Source organism: Solanum dulcamara, chromosome 7 (assembly GCF_947179165.1).
Source record: "Solanum dulcamara chromosome 7, daSolDulc1.2, whole genome shotgun sequence".
In the NCBI taxonomy this organism is placed as follows: Eukaryota; Viridiplantae; Streptophyta; class Magnoliopsida; order Solanales; family Solanaceae; genus Solanum; species Solanum dulcamara.
Genome location: NC_077243.1, coordinates 67231632 through 67254214, shown reverse-complemented (window position 1 = coordinate 67254214; position 22583 = coordinate 67231632). Strand labels below are relative to the sequence as shown.

Genomic DNA, 22583 nt, shown 5'->3' with positions numbered 1-22583 from the left:
GTTTTTTCTCTCTCTCTCTCGCTCTTTCTCCTTTCTTTCTCTCTCACAAGCACGAAGCTCTCTCTGTCTCTCGGCTCTTTCTCTACTCTTTTCTTCTTCCCCCCCCCCCCCCCCATCTTCTTCCTCTTTTCATTCTCATCTATGTCAATCGTTGACTTTCCACAATTGATACTAAAAAACTTCAAAATGTTGATTTTTAAAAATTATTATTTTATTTGGATTGGGTATTGTTGTAAACGATTGAGTATATCGTTTGACACGTATAACTCAATATTGAGGGTGTCTAGTGAAGATTAAAGTTGATTTTGGTAAGATTTGAAGATTTGAAATTATGAAGATTTGAAGAATCGAATATATGAAGATAGAAATATTCGAAGATATGAAGATTTGGAGATTGTATTAAAATTGGAATGATGTCTGATGAAGAACACAAATCCAACTACTCATTCAGGTAACCTAGTTCCTGTATAATTAGCAGGAGACAGTAAAGTAAAGAACATCAACTTTTACCGTGGAAAATTTTCTTGCTCAATGGAAGAAAAATCACGACCTACAGGGTGTAGGATTTTAGCAACCACTTTCCACTAACTTCAAAGAGCAACTTCATATTACAACTCTATAATCGAATGGAATAACTCTAGTACCTCAAGCTCAACAGTTAATTATAACTGTTATAACTACTCTTCAAGAAGTCACACCAACTTCTTGTTACAAAACATCACTCACACGACTAATCACTTCAATCTAGGAATTACTTAACTCAATAATAACCCTAGAACAACACTAACGGTATTACAAATTGAATAAGTAATGCTCCAGTTCTTCTTTCTTCTATTGCCGACTACTCTTCTTTTTGCTTCTTCCCCTTTGCTGAGATCTCAAATTCAGTGTATGCAAAAGTCGTTTAACAAGTCCCATAATTATCCTTTTGTAGTGGGACTATTTTACGCGTGTGGAACCCTAATAGAATCTCATAAGAAAACTGATTCTTAGTCAATCAGATCTTTCCTTTAATAGAGTCCTATGTGGATTCTAACTTTCGTTTGGCGCTTTCCTTCTATTTGCCGCTTTTGTGGAACTGGTTCTCCTTCTCTCTCTGTTACCATTGAACTTGGTTGCATATTTGTCCATCATTAGAACTTCCATGAAAGCTGGTTTGTGCTTTCCATCAAGTTCCTTTTTTTGATGATGACGAACATTTAGTCTAGGCCAATCAAAATCAAATACAATCTTTAATCTTTACCATATATTTCTCCTTTTGGCACAATTGAAAACACTGAGTATATTAGTTTGTTAGATGAGGAGAATGACAAATGCAATATTACCGACGCGCATGGGCACTAGGAAAACACTACCACAAAAATTAAAATAAAACAACTTGATAGCCTAAGGATATTACACATCTCAGAAATAAACGGCAAAATAATCAAAGCATTAACATTAGAGAGCCAGGCAAGCACCATTTTAAGCCACACCGGCACCAACATAAGAACCATTCATTAACAACAAAACCACATCCATCACAAACAACAAAAACATGTGGGAACTCAATTCATCAATAGATTAGATAAAAACAAGGATGGGGAACATTAGAAGATGGGGAGGAAGGTGACAGAGATAGCTTGTCAAGGATCTTTAGCAGTCGATCCATGCGAGCATTGTTGTCTCATTACTGTTGCAATATCTGGTCCTTCAATCAAGTGATCTCTTCCTTGGAGTCAGCAAGCTAATTCGTGAGGCTGGCTATCTCCTCAGTCAAAAGGGCATTTTTTCCCTGAGCATTCTTGATATCAATGAGCAGCTGAGTGACTGGGCTAGTGGGATAGAACCAAATCCTCCAACTGGGGAAGATAATCACAATCTGCGAGTGTGTTCCTATTGATCATATCATTTTTAGTGGCTTTGGAATGCTCTCTTAGAGGCACATTTTAAGTATTGAACACTATAGTGAGCAGGTTGCCATATGCAAGCTAATGTGGACCAGGTTTAGAATCTACGATCCTGGCCTTGTGCTTGATCATAAGGGAAGGAAAGTTGATTTGTTCTTCCTGCTCTAGGTCATTCTCCAATCTCATATCCTTATATGTAGCCTCATAAATATGCTCCCCACACGGAAGTTTTCTCTTATGCATAACCTCAAAGAACAACTTGTGAAAGGGATGCATTTCCACATTCATTACCTTCCTAGGCTTCGAATTAATCCTCTCCTGAGTAAACTTCTTTGTCAACATATCCTTCCTCTAAACATATTCTTCAGACCCCATTACAGGAACTTGTGGAATTTCCCCTAACATGGTAAAGTCAAACTATTTCCACCCCACCATTGATGTTGTCATATAGGACAATCAAATTTGTGTAGAACTCCAATTTTTTTCGTGCTCATGCACCCATAATGAAGTATCCAAAAATAAGTGTTTCCAACCATGAAAGCTTAATTTCTTGAGCAATTCTTAAATTACAAGAACATCTCTCACATCAGGGTCAACCACTCACCCCTTTAATATAGTCTCAAAATCAAAATAATTCACCTTTTTCACTTTAAAAACATGGCCACATTCTTATTAATCCTTGTAGGTGAATGGGATAGGTTAGAGTGAATAAAGACCAGGTCCTCATTAAGACTGTCTTCCAACTCGACCTTGGCAATGATGGGCCTAAGAGAAGACTTCTTCATTATCTGGCTATGTTTTTTACTAGACTAAACGAACTGATCTAGTGAGGCATGCCTCTTTCTACGAGTAAATAAAGTACGAGGACCCTTAGACTGAACGAACTGATCTAGTGAGGCATGCCTCTTGCTACGAGTAAATAAAGTACGAGGACCCTTAGTTTTGACAGTGATGACTTTCCTGGGCCGTTATGGGGCTTTAGGGAGGAGTTGATTCAATGGACACATCGTCAGATGTCTACGTACCATTCAGCAAGACTCTACTAGACTCGTTTTGGTATGACAAGATCATTGAACCTAAGGCTCTGATACAAACTATTTCACAACCCCAACCCGCCATGACTGGCATCCACACTAACCCTCAAGTGGGAGAACCATTTTTGAATCCCAAGTTAACAACACTTGTGAGATATAAACAATTTAAAGATTTTAGAAACAGTTTTAATCAATAAGAAATACTGAGTTCCCATAAACTCAGAAAATAATCTAGTCAACAAATTTAACATGCAAAAAATATTCTAGAAACGGAAAGTCATCGTACCAAAACTCTAAAACTAACAAGTCTAGAAAAGGGAGTACAACTCCCAACAGAAAATTATTAACGAATAAACCAATTGTCTAAATATCTAAGTCTTAGAAGAAGGAACTGAATAGAAAAACAGAGAGAGAAAGAGTTCTCGGAAGCCTAAAAGAATAACTCACCCTTAAACTCGAACAAATCACTCCTCTAGGTGAGGTCTCTCTGCAGCCGGCTGAATATGTCCTGTACTCAACAAAGATAGAGAAAGTGTAGTATCAGTACACAAAATCAATAGTGTACTGGTAGGATCACGCGGCTAGCTAGTAAGCGAGTCATGGACGAGTAAACCCAACATAATAAGCACATATATACAGAATAAATTAACTATTTTCATCTCAAATTAGTACTCAACAAGATCACAGCTCAACAACCACAATATCATAAAACTTCACATAAGGGTCCTCTCATAGGACCTGCAAACACTCAACTTGTGTCGGAATGTGACACTCGATCAAAAGTTTGTGTCGGTATATGATATCCGATCCAAATATGTGTCGGAATGTGACATTCGATCCAATTATGTATCATAATATGACACTCGATCCAACATACAAAGCAATTACAATTACTAACAATAGTCAACATTATATCACCAAGAACAAGTTCATCACAAAATAGGCCAGTAATGATCATTTCATATATTTTCTAGAATGCTTACCTATTCATATACACATGCACACCATGAAGTAATTTAGAAAGTACATAAAACCCATACAATAAACAAAACCATCAGGTACCTAAAATTCTAGCTTCAAAACCTCTAAAGTGCAAGAGTTTTCCCTTTCCGTGTTCGTTCTGCTTGTTCTAGGTCTAAAAAAAAGTAACTACATATAAAGGATCAACAAAATGGCCTAACTAACATGAATAATAACAAAATTCTCATCCTAGGCCAACTCTTGAGCATAACCCCCATTCTAGGTCTACTTTTCACTGTTAGTTTTCAAACTAAAACCCTTCCTCAAGATCATCCATCATAGATTATGGGTTCTAGGAATCAATTTACATGTTTAGAAAGTAAATTACTTATGTTTGGCACAAATTGGGGTGGAAACTAGTAGGAAATCACCCTTGGTCATTTCTGGTCTTTCAAGAATGGAGTGGGAATGAAATAAATCATTTTTGGGTTTTTCCCATCTTAAATTCGTGACTGTCCAACCACAACGGGACCATCCTACTCTGGCGTCCCGCACTGGTGGCCCTGCTCTGGCAGAAATAATCCCTCTATGGATAGATAGGTGGAGATAGTGAGCTCGTTACTTGAGTTCCAAACTCCCATTTTAACAAACTCCCATCTCATGGCATCTTAAATCATACCTTTCACGCCAGGTATAATTTCGGGAGTCTTACTCACCCGAATGCAATTCCGCGAAGTTATAAATACTCTGTATCGTCTTGGATATTAGCTACTAAATCATATTACCGATTTGATCCTCCACCTATCACAAGGTCACCCCAGACTTTGTCTAACTCAGAATTCATTCAAGTCTGGCTTAGGCTAAATTTTTCCGAATTTACTACCCAAAATTTTCTAGACCAAAATCCTTCCTCATTGTCCTATCCATAATGATGGAGACATGTCAATACACAAGTGTCATACAATATTAAATGAAAATCTCATTTATAATTTGAGAAATCACTCCAAAAGTCACTATATTAAATTCCCAAATTAATGGATATATTAGCATTTAAAAAGATTTATATCACCTTGGAAATATACATACATGAATTTGCTAATTCATGAATAACCCAAATGCACAATCTATTTTTCAATGTATTTATAATATTCCCCCTTGAATGTCCATAGATAATGTGACTTGTTAAGACCTTACTAGGAAAAACCTAGTAAAAAAGGTCTAGTGAAGAAAAGGGAGTACATATATCTCATAATATGTTTTAAGTGTTGTCTCATTAAAAACCTTATCAGAAAAACTAATTGGGATAAAATCATGATTAAGAAAAAGAGTACAACGCATATTTCACTCCCCTTGATGAAAGCTTTATTTGATAACTCAGAGATGGTAAATTTCAATCTGATGTCTCAACTTCTCAAATGTTGATGTAGGCAATGCCTTAGCGAATAAATCGACGAGATTATCACTTGAACGAATCAATTAAACTTTTATCTCACCATTTTGCTGAAGATTATGTGTAAAGAAGAATGTTGATGAAATGTACTTTGTCCAGTCTCCTTTGGTGTATCCTCTTTCAATTGAGCTATATATGTTGTCTTATCTTCGTACATGGTGATTGAAGTATTCCTTTTTAAAGGAAAATCACATATTTCTTCAATATGATGGGTCATTGATCTCAATCAAATGCACTCCCGACTTACCAATGAATGCCAAGATATTTTTGTCCCTCCACATGTAAACAAATAGCTTATTTAAGACTAAGCTTCATGCAAATCGGATGAATATCCTACATCTGCTTAACCAATAAATTTTGTCTTGGATTCATTGGAATAAAATAAACTCATGTCCATGATTCTTCAAAGAATATGTCCTTAACGCCACTCCAACATCATTTTAATAGAGAGAAGTTGAATCTTGCCAATACATTCACTGTAAAATATTTGATCATGTATAGTTGGTTCATCATCCCAATCGACTAATATATGGAGTTTCATCACCAAGAAACTCTTCATCCTTATTTTGAAATGGATCTTTATTTATATCAAGCGATCTCACAATCATTGGGGTACTTAATGAATGTGATTTATTCATGTAAAATTGCTTCAAATTTTTTCTGTGTATGTTGATTGATTGACAAATATTCAACTTGTCAAATCTGTAGGCCTAGACAAAAAAAATTCTTACTGAAATCTTTCATTTCAAATTCTCTTTTCAAACATTCAATAGATTTTCAAAGATCTTTATGAGTTTCAATGATGTTCAAATCATCAACATACACAATTATCCTAACAAATTTAGATCCAACCTTCTTATAAAGATGCAAGGACAAATTGGATCATTTTTGTACCCTTTCAATCCTGATTGTTTCAATCCATTTAAGGATTTTTGAAACTTTAATGAATAAGTTTCATTCAAACTTTTATATGTTTCAAACACCTTGAATGTTTCAAGTATTTTTGTATAACCTTCATCGTCTAGCGAGACATGACAATCATCTATTACACATATTCAAGTATTTCATTATAACGACCTGTCCCCGTCATTGGAATAGGTCAATGGGAAAAGATTTCGGGCCAGAAAACTCGGGTAGTAACTTCGAAAAAAATTAGCCTATGCTAGACTTGGACAAATTCTAAGTCAGGTGAAGTCTAGGGCAACCATATAAACGGTGGGAAAGTGAATCACTGATTTATTTGGATAAGATGATAGCAACCAAGATGATATAGAATATTTACGGCATCACAGAATCACATTCGAGTGAGTAAAACTCTCAGAATTGGATTCAGCGTGAATGATATATTTTAATAAATCTTGGAAAGAGGGTATGTTGTAAAAGGGGATACTTGGAGACTCTTTACAAGCTCTCTGTCTTTGCCTATCCCGTCAGAGCGAGATTACTACCACCAGAGTGGGGCAAACATGACTTAAGTCGGGAAAAATCCTAAAAATGGTCTTTTTCTTCAAAATTAGTTTGTAAGACTTCAGGAGGCTACATAGAGAAAATTCCATAAATTTCCCTCGGATTTCCACGCTTACGGTAAGAATTTTACTCCCTAAATTCATCTTGTGACTCCTAGAACCTAGAAATTATGGTTGGTAATCATTGCAAGAGGGTTTGAACTGAAAATTAATGGTGCGAAATAGCCCTAGGGTGGGGTTAGGATTATAATTTTGGCCTAGGATGAGACTTGTGTTATTTTTCATGATAGTTAGGCCATTGTGTTGATCCTTTATATGTATTCACTGTTTGTAGACCAAGAACAAGAGGAACGAACTCGGAAAGGAAAGGCTCTTGCATTGTAAGGTTGTTGAAGCTTGAATTTGATGTAGGTGACGGTCTTGTTTCCTGTATGTGCTTCATATACTTTCTAAACTGCTTCATGACAAGTATATGTGCATATGAATAGGTAGACATGCTAGATTATATGTGAAATGATCACTTGTTGGCCTGTTTTTGTAATGAATCTATTCTTGGTGATATAATACTGGAAATATTAAATGTATTTTGTAATTGTGATATGTTTGGATCAGGTTTCATGTTCCTACACATATTTAGATCGGATTTCATGTTTCGACATATATTTTGATCGGGTGTCACATTCTGACATAAGGTTGATTGTTTGTAGGTCCTTAGAGAGGACCCTTATGTGAAGTTATAACATGTTAAAGATTTTGAATTGTGAACTTGCTTAATATGGTTGAAGATGAGATTGGTTAACTTATTCTATATATATATATATATATATATGTCTATTATGTTGAGTTTACTTATCTATAATCCACTTACTGGCTAACCGCATGATCCTTCTAGTACACCATTTATTTTGTGTACTGCTACTACTCTTGTTCTACCTTTTTTGAGTACAAGGCATATACAGCTAGTTGTGGAGACACCTCATTTAGACGAGTGACTATTGTTCGAGTTCAAGGGTGAGCTATTTCTTTCAAGCTATCGTGGACTCTCTTATTTTCTAGTCCTTTTTCCAGGACTTAGATTAAAAAATTGGTTTAGTTCATGACTATGTTTCTTCTACTTTTAGGGGTGTATCCCTTTGTTTTAGACTTGTTTAGTTTAGAGTTTCAGTACGGATGAATTTCAGTTCTTAGGATGTGTTTACTTTTGCATATTTTGGGTTGATAACTAGTTTTTTTCTAAGTTTATGGGAAATCAGCATGTATTCTTGTTTTACACCTCTTTTGAATCCTTAAGTTTGGGATTTCTTTGCAATCAGTGTTGTTGCACTGTTTAGAATGGTTCTCCCACTAGAGAGTTAGTGTGGGTGTCAGTCACTCCAGATCAGGGTCATGACAAAGTTTGTATTAGATCCTAGGTTCATTGATCTCGTTGACCAAAACAAGTCTAGTATATTCTTGTAGAGACTTCTATACTTTTCTTCGAAAGGCTACAAGATTTTAGGAAAAGTTTCATTATCTTCTTTCCTTCATGTTATAACTTGATTCCAATTGGTATCTGGTGGTCCAAATCGGTATCTAACATCTTTCACTCTATTGTCCGCAGATGGTAACACTCGCTATAATGGTGTAAGGACTATAGCTCTGGAGGAGCTAGAGGAAGAAATAGTCATTCAAGGCATGGCAAAAGAAGAGGAAGGAGAGGGAGGCGAGGTAGGGGCAGAGGGAGAGCAGCACCTGTTAGAGTAGAAGTTCCTATTAAGGAGGTTCTAGTAGATGAGGCCCCTCCTTCTCCCCAGAATAAGTTAGAGAGAGAGGTAGAAGTTGAAGAGGAAGAAGATCATGTTTAAAAGGAGGAGGACATCCAAACTGGGGCTACTGGTATTTCTCCTTTGGACCCCATACTAGCCCAGCAGATCATGGCATTCTTGAGTGGGTTGGCCGGCACTAAAGCCATTCCCACTATGCTCGCAGCACCAGCACTTGTTGCTCGTCCTATTGCTACGGTAGCTCAGCTAGCAGATGATGTGGTAGGAACTGATACCTTATTTAAACCACTCATGGGTTCAGTAATGACTAGTATTGAGCATGACATGCTCACCAAGTTCCTCAAACTCAAACCTCTAGTATTTCATCCATGGTACTGAAAACGAAGATGCTTATGAGTTTATTCTTGATTGTTACGAGAGGTTGCACAAGATGGGTATAGTGCACCAACATGGAGTAGAGTTTGTGACTTTCCAACTATAGGGTGAGGCCAAGCAGTGGTGGAGGTCTTATGGGGAGTGTCGTTTACCTTTGTTGCCCCCACTCACTTGGTTTTAGTTTCATGCTCTGTTCCTAGAAAAGTATGTGCCTCGTACTTTGAGGGACATAAAAAAGGATGAGTTTATAGACCTTGAGCAGGGAGGGTTATTAGTGGTTGCTTATAAGGCCAAGTTTTATGCATTGTCCAGGTATGCTACTCAGTTGGTCACTACAGAGAAGGAGAGGATCAGGTTGTTCATGAAGGGGCTGAAACCTGAGTTGCAAGTATTGTTCGTCCAAATGACTTTGGTTGCAGGAGTTTCAATGAAGTCACAGACTTTGTTAAGAAGGTTGAAGGTGTGAGAAGAGATGGGAAAGCCAAATCTTTGGTTAATAATCCCAAGAGCACCAGTAATTTCCAAGGATCCTATTCTAACGGGTCAGGCAGTCCTGTGATTGCAACCTGACCAACTCAGTCAACACTACCTGCTTCTACTGGAAGTTTTTTAGATACTCCACAGCACCATCCAACACATGATAGCTAGGGAGCATCATTCCTAAGTAGCCGCTCATATTTTGATTGTGACTATTTTAATTATGGAGAGCAAGGACATATATGGAGGGAGTTCCCTCACCCCCCACGGGACATTTTAGCAGCCCAACAGTCCAGAGAAGTGGTCCTATCAGCTGGGGGAAGCAATGGTAGAGGACGTCCATAAGTTAGGTGAGAAGGCAATTCGAGAGGCTGTGAGGGCTGAGTTAATGGAAGTGAAGGTAGAGGAGCAACCCAGCCAAGTAGGGAGGTAGCCCATCAGGATGATCGGGATCAATTTTATGCATTCCCGGGTAAGACCGAGGCAGAGGCGACTAATGTAGTTATCACAGGTACTATTTTTATTTGTGATCGGATGGCTACTATTTTTTTGATCCAAGTTCCACTTATTCTTATGTGTCTGTGAAATATGCCTTGAGTTTTGTTGCACTGTATGATATATTAGATGCCCCTGTTCAGGTTTCTACCCTTGTTGGAGAGTCAGTCATAGTTACCCATGTGTTTCGTACTTGTTTTGTTGTGTTTATGGGATATCAGACTTGGGTTGACTTGGTGATTTTAAACATGACAGATTTTCTTATGATCTTAGGCATGACTTGGCTGTCCCCCTATTTTGCTTTACTTAATTACAATACAAAAAATATGGCTCTAAAGATCCCGTAGCAGGAAAGGTTAGAGTCAGAAGGGGTGTACAAGTCTAAGCTAGCTAAGGTCATATCCTTTATCCAGGTTAGAAAAATGGTGGGGCGGGGTTGTTTGGCCCATATCTGGAACATTGATATAGAGTCTCCTTCTATTGAGTCTATTCTAGTAGTGTGTGAATTTCTGGAAGTATTCCCTTCAGACTTGCCTGGTATGCCTCCTGATCAAGATATAGATTTTTGCATAGACTTAGAGTTGGGTACTCATCCAATTTTCATTCCTTCTTACTGTATGGATCCGCCAGAGTTGAGAGTGCTTAAGGCTTAGATTCAGGATCTTCTTGATAAGGGGTTCATTCATCCCAGTGCTTCCCCTTGGGGTGCTCCGGTATTGTTTGTCAAGAAAAAGAATAATAGTATAAGAATGTGCATTGACTAACGACAACTGAATAAGGTCACCATCAGAAATAAATACCCTTTTCCTAGTATTGATGGCCTTTTTGACCAGTTACAAGGTGCTTTAGTCTTCTCAAAGATTGATCTCGGTTCTAGGTATCATCAATTGAAGATTAGGCCTAAGGATGTGTCCGAAACAGCTTTTAGAACATGGTAAGGGCACTATGAATTTTTTGGTGATGTTCTTTGGGTTGACCAATGCACCTCCAGCCTGAGTTTGATGAATGAGGTGTTCAAGCCATTCCTAGATTCATTCATGATAGTGTTTATAGATGATATATTTCTATATTCAAAGAGTGAATAGGAATATGAAAATCATCTTCAAATTATTTTAGGTATTTTGTGAAGATAAAAGTTGTATACAAAATTGTCTAGATGTGAATTTTGGCTGCCCTCAGTTGACTTTGTAGGCCATGTTGTTTCAAAAGAAGGGGTAATGATGGATCCATAAAATATTGAGGCAGTTAAGAACTAGCTAGGCCTAGCTCCATGACTGAGGTTAGAAGTTTTGTGGGACTGGCTAGTTATTATCGTCGGTTCATAAAAAACTTTGTTTTTATTGCTACTCACTTTACTAGACTGACTAAAAAAGAGGTGCCATTTGATTGGACTGACAAGTATGAAAAGAGCTTCCAAAAGCTCAAGACTCTTCTGACCACAACACTAATTTTGACCCTGCCGATCGAAGGTAAAGACGTTATTGTTTATTATGATGCTTCACATTCCGATTTGGGTTTTGTGTTGATGAAGGATAAGAATGTTGTAGCATATGCTTCACTGCAATTGAAGAAGCATGAGAGGAACTACCCGAATCATGACTTGGAGTTGGCAGCGATAGTGTTTGCACTAAATATCTGGAGACATTATCTATATGGCGTCAAGTGTGAGATGTTTACTGACAACCGCATCTTACAACATGTGTTCACCCAGAAGGACTTGAATTTGAGACAACGAAGGTGGATAGAGTTGCTTAAAGACTATGATGTCACTATCCAGTACCATCCAGGTAAGGCTAATGTGGTAGCAGATGCATTGAGCCAGAAAACTAGTGAGCATGGGTAGTCTATCCTGTTTGGGAGACCTTAAGCTGCCCTTGGATAGAGAAATTCAAGCCTTGGAGGATAGGTTCATGAGGCTAGGCATCTCAGAGAAAGGTAGGATAATGGCCTAAGTTGATCTAAGGCCCACCTTTATAGAAGAGATCAAGACCAAGCAGTTTGAAAATATTAACTTAAATGAAATTAGAGAAAGAGGTTGGTGCTCAAGGCTCAAGACTAAACACTTGATGCAGGTGGGGTGCTTCACTTTAGGGGAAGGATTTGTATTCCCCAGATAGATGGACTAATTCAGAAGATCCCGTCTGAATCTCAAGATTCACGATACTCTATTCACCCAGGAGTGACTAAAATGTATCAAGAATTGAAACGATTATATTGGAGGCCTGGTATGAAGAAAGACATAGTTGAGTATGTAGCCAACTTTTGAACTTCAAACAGGTGAAATATGAGCACCAAAGACTTGTAAGTTTGCTTGAAAGAATGTCCATTTCTGAATGAAAGTGGGAGAGAATAGCCATAGATTTCGTGGTATGACTTCCCAAGACTTTGGAAAAGTATGACTCCATTTGGTTGGTGGTTGACAGGTTAACCAAGTCGGCACAATTTATCCCTATTAGAGTGGACTACAATGCACAACAGCTGGCCAGGATTTATGTGAAGGAGATAGTAAAGCTGCACGTTGTGCCCTTTTCTATCATTTTAGACCGTGTTACGCAATTCACTTTCAAATTTTAGGGTAAGTTACATGAAGAGTTGGGTACTCAACTCACTTTTTGGATGGCTTTCCATCCACATATAGATGGGCAATTAGAAAGGACTATCCAAGTGCTGACAGATATGTTGAGGGCATGTGTAATAGACTTTAGGGGACATTGGGACAAGTTTTTGCCCTTGTGTGAGTTCTCCTAAAAAAATAGTTGCCACTCTAGTAAGACCTGTATGGGAGGGGATACAGGTCCCCCATAGGGTGGTTTGAAGCAGAGAAAGTGGAGCCATTAGGGGTAGACGTAGTGAGGGATGATCAGGATAAGGTAAGAAGCATCCAAGATAAGCTTCTAACGGCTCAAAATCATTAGAAAGAGTGTACTGACCGTAAAGTGTGGGATATGACATTCGAGGCTAGTGAGCAAGTTCTTCTAAAAGTGTCACCCATTAAAGCGTTATGAGGTTGACTACAGATTGGCCTTATCACCTAGATTGTATGGGGTACACCTGGTGTTCCATGTGTAAATGCTGAAAAAGTACCATGGGGATGGGGACTACATCATTAAATGAGACTCGGTGTTATTAGACAAGGAACTCTAGTATGAAGAGTAGCTATTTGCAATCCTTAATCGTGATATCTTGAAGTTGAGGAATAAAGATATTAATATGGTTAAATTGTAATGGAAACGTCATTTGGTAGAGGAAGCTACTTGGGAGACTAAAAAAGACATGCGAGACAAGTATCCTCAACTATTCGCTGAAACAGGTACTACTCTATCTCTACTTTAGCCCTATTTTTCCCTAGTTAGTCACTCTGGGATGAGTAATAGATAAATTGATATCAATTATAACAATATGTCCCCTTTGTTAGGAATAGGCCAATTGGGAAGGATTTTGGGCTAGAAAACTTTGAGTAGTAACTTCAAAAAAATTAGCCTAGGCCAGACTTAGATGAATTTTGAGTCAGTTCAAGTCTAGGGCGACCATGTGAATGGTGAGAGAGAGAATATCTAATTTATTTAGATAAGCTGATAGCCAAGATGATACAAAATATTTACGGCTTCGAGGAATCGCATTTAGTCGAATAAAACTCTTAGAATCGGATTTGGCATGAAGGATATATTTTAATTCATCTAGGGAAGAGGGTGTGTTGTGAAAGGGGAGACTTGGAGTCTCTTTACAAGATCTCTGTCTCCGCCAATCCGCTAGAACGGGATTACTGCCGCCCGAGTGGGGCAGACGAAACTTAAGTCGGGAAAACCCCCCAAAATGGTCTTTTTCTGTAAAATTAGTTTCTAAGACTTCAGGAGATGACCTAGGGCAAATTTCATCAATTTACCATGGATTTCCAAGTTTAAGGTAAGGATTTTACTTCTAAATTCATCATTTTATTCCTAGAACCTAGAAATTATGGTTGGTAATCATTGGGAGAGGGTTTGAACCGAAAATTAATGGTGAGAAATAGCCCTAGGGTGGGGTTAGGATCATGGGTTTGGCCTAGGATGAGAATTGTATTATTTTTTAGGATAGATAGGGCATTATGTTGATCTTTTATATGTATTCACTATTTTTAGATCAAGAATGAGAGGAACGAACCCGGAAAGGAAAGGTTCTTGCATTGTAAGGTTGTTGAAGCTTGAATTTGACGTAGGTGACGGTCTTGTTTCCTGTATGTGTTTCATATACTTTCTAAACTAATTCATGACATGCATATGTATATATGAATAGGGAGACATGCTAGATTATGTGTGAAATGATCATTTACTGGCCTGTTTTTGTGATAAACCTATTCTTGGTGATATAATATTGTAAATACTGAATGTATTTTGTGATTTTGGTATGTTTGAATTGGGTGTCACATTCTGATATATATTTGGATCGGTGTCATAATCCTACCCACATTTAGATTGGGTGTTATGTTCCGACACAAGGTTGATTATTTTTAGGTACCCTGAGAGGACCCTTATGTGAAGTTATAGCATGTTGAAGATTTTGAATCGTGAACTTGCTGAATATGGTTGAAGATAAGATTGGTTAACTTATTCTATATATATGTATGTTGTTTATGTTGAGTTTACTTGTCTATGATCCGCTTACTGGCTAATCGCGTGATCCTACCAATACATCATTATTTTTGTGTACTAATACTACTCTTTCTTTGCCTTTTTTGAGTATGGGGCATATTCAGCCGGTTGCGGAGAGACCTCATTTAGAGGAGTGACTATTGTTTGAGTTCAAGGGTGAGCTATTTCTTTCAAGCTGTCGTGGACACTCTTATTTTCTAGTCCTTTTTCCAGGACTTAGATTAAAACATTGGTTTAGTTCATGACTATGTTTCTTCTTCGTTTGGGGTTGTATCCCCTTATTTTAGACTTGTTTAGTTTAGAGTTTTGGTATGGAATACTTTCAGTTCCTAGGATGTGTTTACTTCGGCATTTTTTAGGTTGATAACTAGTTGTTTTTTGAGTTTATGGGAACTTAGCATTTATTCTTGTTTTACACCTAATTTGCATCCTTAAGTTTGAGATTTCTTTGGGATTAGTGTTGCTGGGCTATTTAGAATGGTTCTCCCATCGAAGAGTTAGTGTGGGTGCCAATCACAGCGGGTAGGGATCGTGACATTCATCTATTGCCAAACTAAAATAAGTTTCATTGCATCCACCATTGGAGAATATATCTCCATTAATTAATGTTAGGACTTTTGCGAAAAATATTTTATGCCCCGAGGCACAAATCATACTTTATACCATACGGTTATACTTTTGCATAATGATTTGTTTATACCCCCACTAACATTATATCTTGATATATAAACGATATGTCCGTAAATATCACTTTTCTAAGTGAAATAAAATATACTTGCATAGTGCATTTTATTTGGCCAATCATTTATCTGTCCAGACTATATGACAAATTTGAAATCAAAATCCTCGTCATCATCTATAGCATTAAGCGCTACTTGATATCAAAGATATTGTCAACGGTCATTTGACTCGATTCCACTATGATATAACTTATCGAATTTTTTTTATTTTTCCATCATTTCAGGTACTTGAACCTTTGCCAAGATTTTATGAAGTATTATGTCGTTGTGCTCCTTTAAAGTACTTGCCTTATTATCCTAATCATTTTTATCATTTCTCCTCTCCTTCCTCAAGGAGTTTTATAGTTGGAATAGATTGATCAATCACGCTTCAGACATACAATAGACTATGTTCTTCAAGGACTTCTCATTGGAGCATTTGCAACTGAATTGTAACATAGGATCAGCAAATTCATCTTGCAATTAATTTGCAACATTATGAAAATGAATTATCTCTTGAACTTCAAGTTCACATTTTTTAATGAGGATCTAGATAATTCATCTCACTCATAATTTTCATCTTCCAATCAACTCTTACCCTAATGTTAGAAAATCTAATCACCCCAACCTCATTTGGGGATCCATCTTTGTGCGTGATGGAGCAATTGAATCAGATATCACAGATTTAACCTTTAGATTGAAATTATTTGATTCCTGACTCTTAACCAATTATGATAGGGTAACAGTGTTTGCTTGATGCGTACATGTGTTGCTACATATTAAATAAACTCATCTCATATCAGATCTTATTTGGGAATTTTGTTCTCATATCTATGGTTTAGCTATATTTGAGGCATACAATTTCTGTTAAACCAACCAGCATTATCAACACACTTTCATAGTTTGAAGTTGTGCTCTTAATTTAATAATTCAAGCAAACAACCTTACAAAAATCAATTTTTAAATTGACAACAAAGCACATGTGACCATTTCATAGATGTAACTATCATATAGTCGCAAAAGGTCCACATGGCAGGTGAATGAGCCCATATTCATCCTTTTATAAGTTCAAAAATCTCAGAAAATACAATCTCAATCTTAACTGGTACAATGATATAATGATCATTTTATCATGAGAACAAAAAACACAAGAGAATTCTTGACGAATCTTTTATTTATTCATTATACAGTCACATGAATTCGCAATTATTTTTGCATCATATTTGAACTGAAATGGCGAACCGGCCATGCCAACTGATCTTTATTCCAGTAAACTTCTAGTTTACTTTTGCATGTGATTCTATCATCATGCCCATGTTTGTATACAACAAATAAGAGAAAAATGCGGGTGACCTTTTATATAAATATTCATAACCCGCCCCGATTGTAGTAATCTGAAGATATTAAATCTTTTCATAATTTATAGTTTCTCAATTATAATAATTTTTTATTTTTAATTTCTTCGAAACTTAAAAAGTTTCTTTTGAGACTTACTACAACCCTAATATTATTCCTCCGATAGTATAATAGCTCTTTTGAAGATCACAATTAATTTTGTGTAGTATCTCATGACACCCATCAAAATTAAATTTATTTATTTCTCTCAAACCTCCCATAAAGGTGAGTTGTGGCATATATCCAATCCATAATATTTTTTATTTATTTCCCTCAAATCTTTCGTAGAGATGAGTTGTGACATATATCCGACCCATAATATTTTTATCACATCTTAACTCATTCTCTTTCAGAATGTTCGAGCATTCATAATGCTTATCACAAGTCACATTCTCTTTGGGGAATGGACTAATCATGTGTATACGCTTCATAAATTTAAATTATAAGATCATTCTCATGCCTTTAAAATTTATCATTTTGCATGACCCACCTCAACATCATTTTGAAATGTCAAGTGTACCACCACTTTATATTTCTTTCTTTTGATTGAGGATTTATAAATTTATCAAATTATTAGATCACACAATGACCATGGGTCCAATGGCATTTCATATCATTATGATGATAAAAATTACCTTCACATTTTGAAGGACTATTTGGAGAACTCATAGTGTTCTTCCTTTTATAATTATCACAATGATGACTATTATAATTATGTCCCTTCACACCCTTATTCGTACATTCAATCACTTGTCTTGTTTCAGACTTATTATTCATTGTTACCACATTCATATGATAGAATTGAGCAAATCAATTGAGCGGATTTCAAACTTTTGATCAAAAATATATTATTTTTGTCTTAGTCATTATTTTATCATCACTATGATGTATTGACACTCAAACTCAATGTCTTATCCAAATAAGGTGTGTTAGGCCATAATTCTTTTGGACTCATATTCGATATCTTATCATCATAGAGCATCAAAACTCAAATTGAGGTCTTACCCTTTTGGTGCAATAGAACTTAAATCTACCACCTTACCCTCAAATGTTTATCATTATGGTGCATTTAGACTTGAAGCTGATGTCTTACCCTTTTGGTGCGATATGATTTGAATCCACCGTCTTACTTTTAACCAATGGTATAATAGACCGATGTACAATATGACTCACCCTTTGAGTCTTTCAAAATATTTAAATAAAATTTAGAAAATATAACCACTTATGTGAACTAATGCATTCGACATATAAGTAATTGTAATAAGATAAACATCAAACTTACCCTTCAAGATTAGCATAATGAAAATTATACTCAAACTCATGCTACCAAAACTTTATACCTTCTTTCATTTAAGAAATTTTGTGGAGTAGAGAATATTCAACCAGTATGAGTATATGCCTTTGGTTACTGATTTTATGCATAGAATATTCTTGATTGCAGTAATCATTTTCCCTTCTCGATTCTCATAACGAGATCAATCAGAACATGAGTTGAAGAAAAACTAAAACTCAATCTCAGTTGGCGAGAGTTTCGTGCTGATAATGTATTGTAAAATTAAGCTCAGAACAATATAAGTATAAAGAGAAGAAGGCAAGAAATGTAGATGAAGGAGAGAACTTTTCTTCTATTCAAGTGTCATACAATAGGGAATGACAACCATATTTATAGGTTGAGAAATCACTCCAAAAGTCATTATATTAAATGCTCAAATTAATGGATACATTAGCATTTAAAAAGATTCATATCACCTTGAAAATATACATACATGAATTTGCTAGTTCATGAATAAACCAAATGGACAATCTATTGTTCAATGTATTTATAACATTTAGCTCCTTTTTAATTCTTTTTCTTTTTATTTCTCTACTTCTTCTTTTTTTATGTTTCTTTGTTCATTTAAATTTTTTCAAATTATTTTATTCTTTATTTTTTTACACCATAATCTAATTTATACTCAATATTTATTTGATATACTTCCTTTATTCTTTTTATTGCTTCTTTTTTTCCTTTTTTCTCATATATTTCGTTATTCGTTTATTTTCTCTACATCTCTTTTTTCACGTTTTTTTTACGCATTTATGTACAGTTGTTTTTTCAAATTATTTATTTTTACACCATAGTCTAATTTATACTCAATTTTTATTTTATTTTCTCCTTTATTGGTTCCTTTTATTTTTTCTTTATTTTATAATTTTTTTATTTCATGTTCCTTTTTTTCTCCTTTTTAATTACTTTTTATTCTTTATTATTATTCTTCCTTTTCCATCATTTTTTTTTCAAATCATAATATTCTTTATTTTTCACCATATTTAATTTCATATTTTTGGTCATTCTAAGCTTTTTTTCTTTAATTTAATGGTCTCTTTATTTTTTTATTTCTATTTATTTTTTGATTTGCTTCAGTCTCTAATGATACTATCACAATATATACATATACTTTCATGTTATCATTAATGTATGTTTCAATACTTTAATGAGACCTCCGTTATACTATCACAATATATCTATATACTGACATGATATCATTGATGTTTGTTTTAATCCATGATAATACCACCAAAATATATTTATCTATTGTCATAGTATCATTGATGTCTACTTCAATCCTTCGACATCTTCATGATACCATCATATACTGACATGATATCATCAACGATTATTTCATATAATCAGTAATACTCCTCAAATCACCATCACACTATGTGAATGTACATTGTGGTAGCACTAAGGTTTTCTTCATTCATTCATTCATAAAATTACTCATTCATTAATGATACCATAATAATAAATTCATATACTACTATGGTATCATTCATTCATGCACAACCAACTCATTCCTCAATGATACCAATACATTATACATATAATAGCATGATATCATTTACTAATGAGCAATCCTTCGTGAGAGAAACTCATAATTACTCAATGATACCATCACGACATATCATATACTGACATGGTATCATTAAGGTCTATTACATATATTGATAACACTTCTCAGATCATGTATGATACAATCACGCATTTCTCAATGATACAAAATCACAATATATCATATACTGACTTGGTATCATTAAAAACAATTTCATATAATCATATACTAACATAGTATCATTAAGGATTATTTGATATATTCATATACTGTTATGATATCATTAAGGTTTCCTACACTCATTCATGTACAACCAACTCATTTCTCAGTGATATTATTACAACATATCATATACTGACATGGTATCATTAAGGACTGTTTCACATATTTATACAATGGGTTTCCTACTGTTTCTTATTTATTTATTTATTTATTTATTTATTATTATAGTCTAGTTATTTTGTTATTTTATTTTATTAATATGAAAGTAGTTAGTATTTTAGTTTTTGTATTTACTTTGTTTTCTTAAAAAAGCAAAAATATAGAAAGAGAGAATTTTTTTTCTTAATCTCGTATTCAATTATTAAAAAGAGATGTAATAAAAGATGACGATCTAATCAAAAATAAATATTTGGATCTCTATTAATTTAGACTTTATTAAATAAATGATTAAATTTAATATTCCTTTTAATATTTTTCTTGTAAGCTAATTATTTATTTTATATATTATTTTAGTCAAGAAAGATCAACCATTATAATGATTTTTATATTTAAATAAAAGAAAGACAAAACAAGATAAAAAGAATAGTAATGCACAAAATATAGAAAGAAAAAAGAAGAAGAAAAGAATAGAGAAATGAAAAGGTATTATATGTGAATTAAAAAATCAGATAGGTACGCGCTGCATTTTTAGTTTAATTATCGGTGAAATTCAACTTCATAAGAAAAGGGGCACGTGACGTAATTTTTTTGGGCCGTTTGAACAGAATTAGAGTTATTAGGGGATGAGGTATATGGATATAAATAGTTTGATTGTTTAGTCAATTTAGTATACTTTTCCCAAATAATAATCATAGCCTTGACCACAACAAGGAGATAAACCAATAAGCGGAGGAAAACTCAAATTATTTCCACCATCTCAACAACCAAATATTAAGAAAGCAAAAACAGAAAGAAAACCATGCCAACATGCATAATATTTAGAGGACCTTATAACTTGGCATAATACATCAACATAAACGTGCACTTTAACCTGGATTTAGTTGATATTTATAGCTTTCAATTTTGGATGTACATAAGTAGACATTTAAACTTATATAAAATTGAACAAATAGACACATATGTTCAATATGGCATAATACACGTAGGATGTCAGACGTAGGATGTGAATTGCCATATAGAATGCATGCATCTACTTTTTCAATTTTACATATGTTCAAGTACTTATTTATGCATACCTATTTATGTTAATAGGTGCGTCTATGTATTATGACTACTAAATTTGCTATTCATTTTGAGATGAACCACTACAAGGTTCATCATCATCAAGTTCAAGATCTTTTAAAGAAGGATAATTAGGGCCATTCATGAGCTGCATCTTAGTAACCATTTGACGAAGTCCAGAAGTTTCTTCTTTGAGTTGAGCATTTTCTTCAAGTGCTTGGTCATGGCTCTTAGAGACGTGATTAAGTTTGTTCAGGAGCAGGTGATTCTCATTCCGCAGGCAATTAACCTGTACATAGAGGTAAATTCAAGATTTAATCTTTATATGTTTAAAGTTCTACTTAAGTTGTTTGGAAATGTGAGAAATTTGAAAATAAGGAGCTTCCAAATATAGAAGGGTGTCAATATTAAATTTTGGCACAAATTAAAAAGTAATGAGTACCATCTTTACAAATTAATTTGTGTGGATGAATCAACTTAATCATGTATTTGTGTGGAAAAATCAACTTAATATATATATAAATAATTTATTCAAAACTTAGTAAGCTAGTACTTTTTTTTCTTCTTACGATTCAAAATTTGGAATATCGTATCTATACATTTGTCACTAACCTGTGCCCATAGCTCGTCCAAGTGCTTCTGTTTGCGCATGCGCGACCTCCTTGCGGACTCTCTATTAGATATCATTCTTCTCTGTTTTCGTTCATTTATTAGAGACATGAGTAGTTGCTCATCACTTTCATCACAGGTTGAATTGTTATAGTTGAAATAAGTTGTTTGTGAATTGAATTCTTGAATTGGAGGACCAATTTGAAGGTGATTAAAGGGACTAGGGATTCTATTAATGGATTGAAATGTGGGTGTGTAACTATAGTGAGGTGGGTTATAATAGATTTCTGTGACATTAGTGGATTGCATGGCTTAAAAGTATTTGAGTTTGCAAGGACAATGTTAGTGAATTAGGTGTAAAATTGGAGTTCAGCCAAAAGTTGTTTGTACTTGAAAGGTGAATGGTAAAGTGAGTAGGAAAGAGGCATTTTATAGGGTCGATGGCCCAATTTATCAATAGTAAAAATCGTATAAAAGCACCACAGTTCCTTAAAAAAAAAAAATGAGACAACCAGAATTTCATGGTGAAAATGTGCATGTGCGCTTAGGACTATTGCATAGTGACTACACCTATAGAAGTAGACTACAAACTAGGGTTTCTCGGCTAACATGACATTTTGAAAACTCAATTAGTAAAATACTCTTTTAAGTCTTGAAAATTGGTGAAATAGATACTTTTTATGATACTTGTCTGTAACTATTCCTCCCTTAATTAGAGATTTCGGGTTTAAGTTTTGGGTGTGAAAAAAATCCTTGATAAGGAGCTCTTCATCCCGAATGGGGCCCTACACTGCTCGAATTCGAATTAGTCGGACTTCAATGCGGGTACTGGACACTGAATTAAAAATAAATAAAAAATAGATGGTTCTCGAAGAAAATCTTTGTTCTAAGGTGGTGCTGTAAGGATCATTGATTATATGATAATCACAAGTAATTAGTCACATGTTATTATGTTAAGAATTACTAATTTGTTAAATATTATTATGTGAGGACTCATCAATTGATGA

At 34.9% G+C, this 22583-nt stretch overlaps 1 protein-coding gene across 1 annotated transcript; it reads right to left on the bottom strand.

Annotated features, from left to right (window-relative positions):
* Positions 1-20705: 20705 nt before the first annotated feature.
* LOC129895927 (basic leucine zipper 43-like) lies at positions 20706-21955 on the bottom strand. Its single transcript, XM_055971715.1, has 2 exons — positions 21580-21955; positions 20706-21256 (listed from the first exon to the last, which is right to left on the bottom strand). Exons 1-2 carry the CDS (start codon positions 21883-21885, stop codon positions 21029-21031), a joined length of 534 nt encoding a protein of 177 aa, XP_055827690.1. The 5' UTR covers positions 21886-21955; the 3' UTR covers positions 20706-21028.
* Positions 21956-22583: the final 628 nt, after the last annotated feature.

Coding starts and splice junctions, on each gene's coding strand:
- LOC129895927 (XM_055971715.1), bottom strand. CDS start 21,885: ATGCAATCCACTAATGTCACAGAAATCTATTATAACCCACCTCACTAT. Junction 21,257..21,579: donor TGGACGAGCTATGGGCACAG/GTTAGTGACAAA, acceptor CTCTATGTACAG/GTTAATTGCCTGCGGAATGA.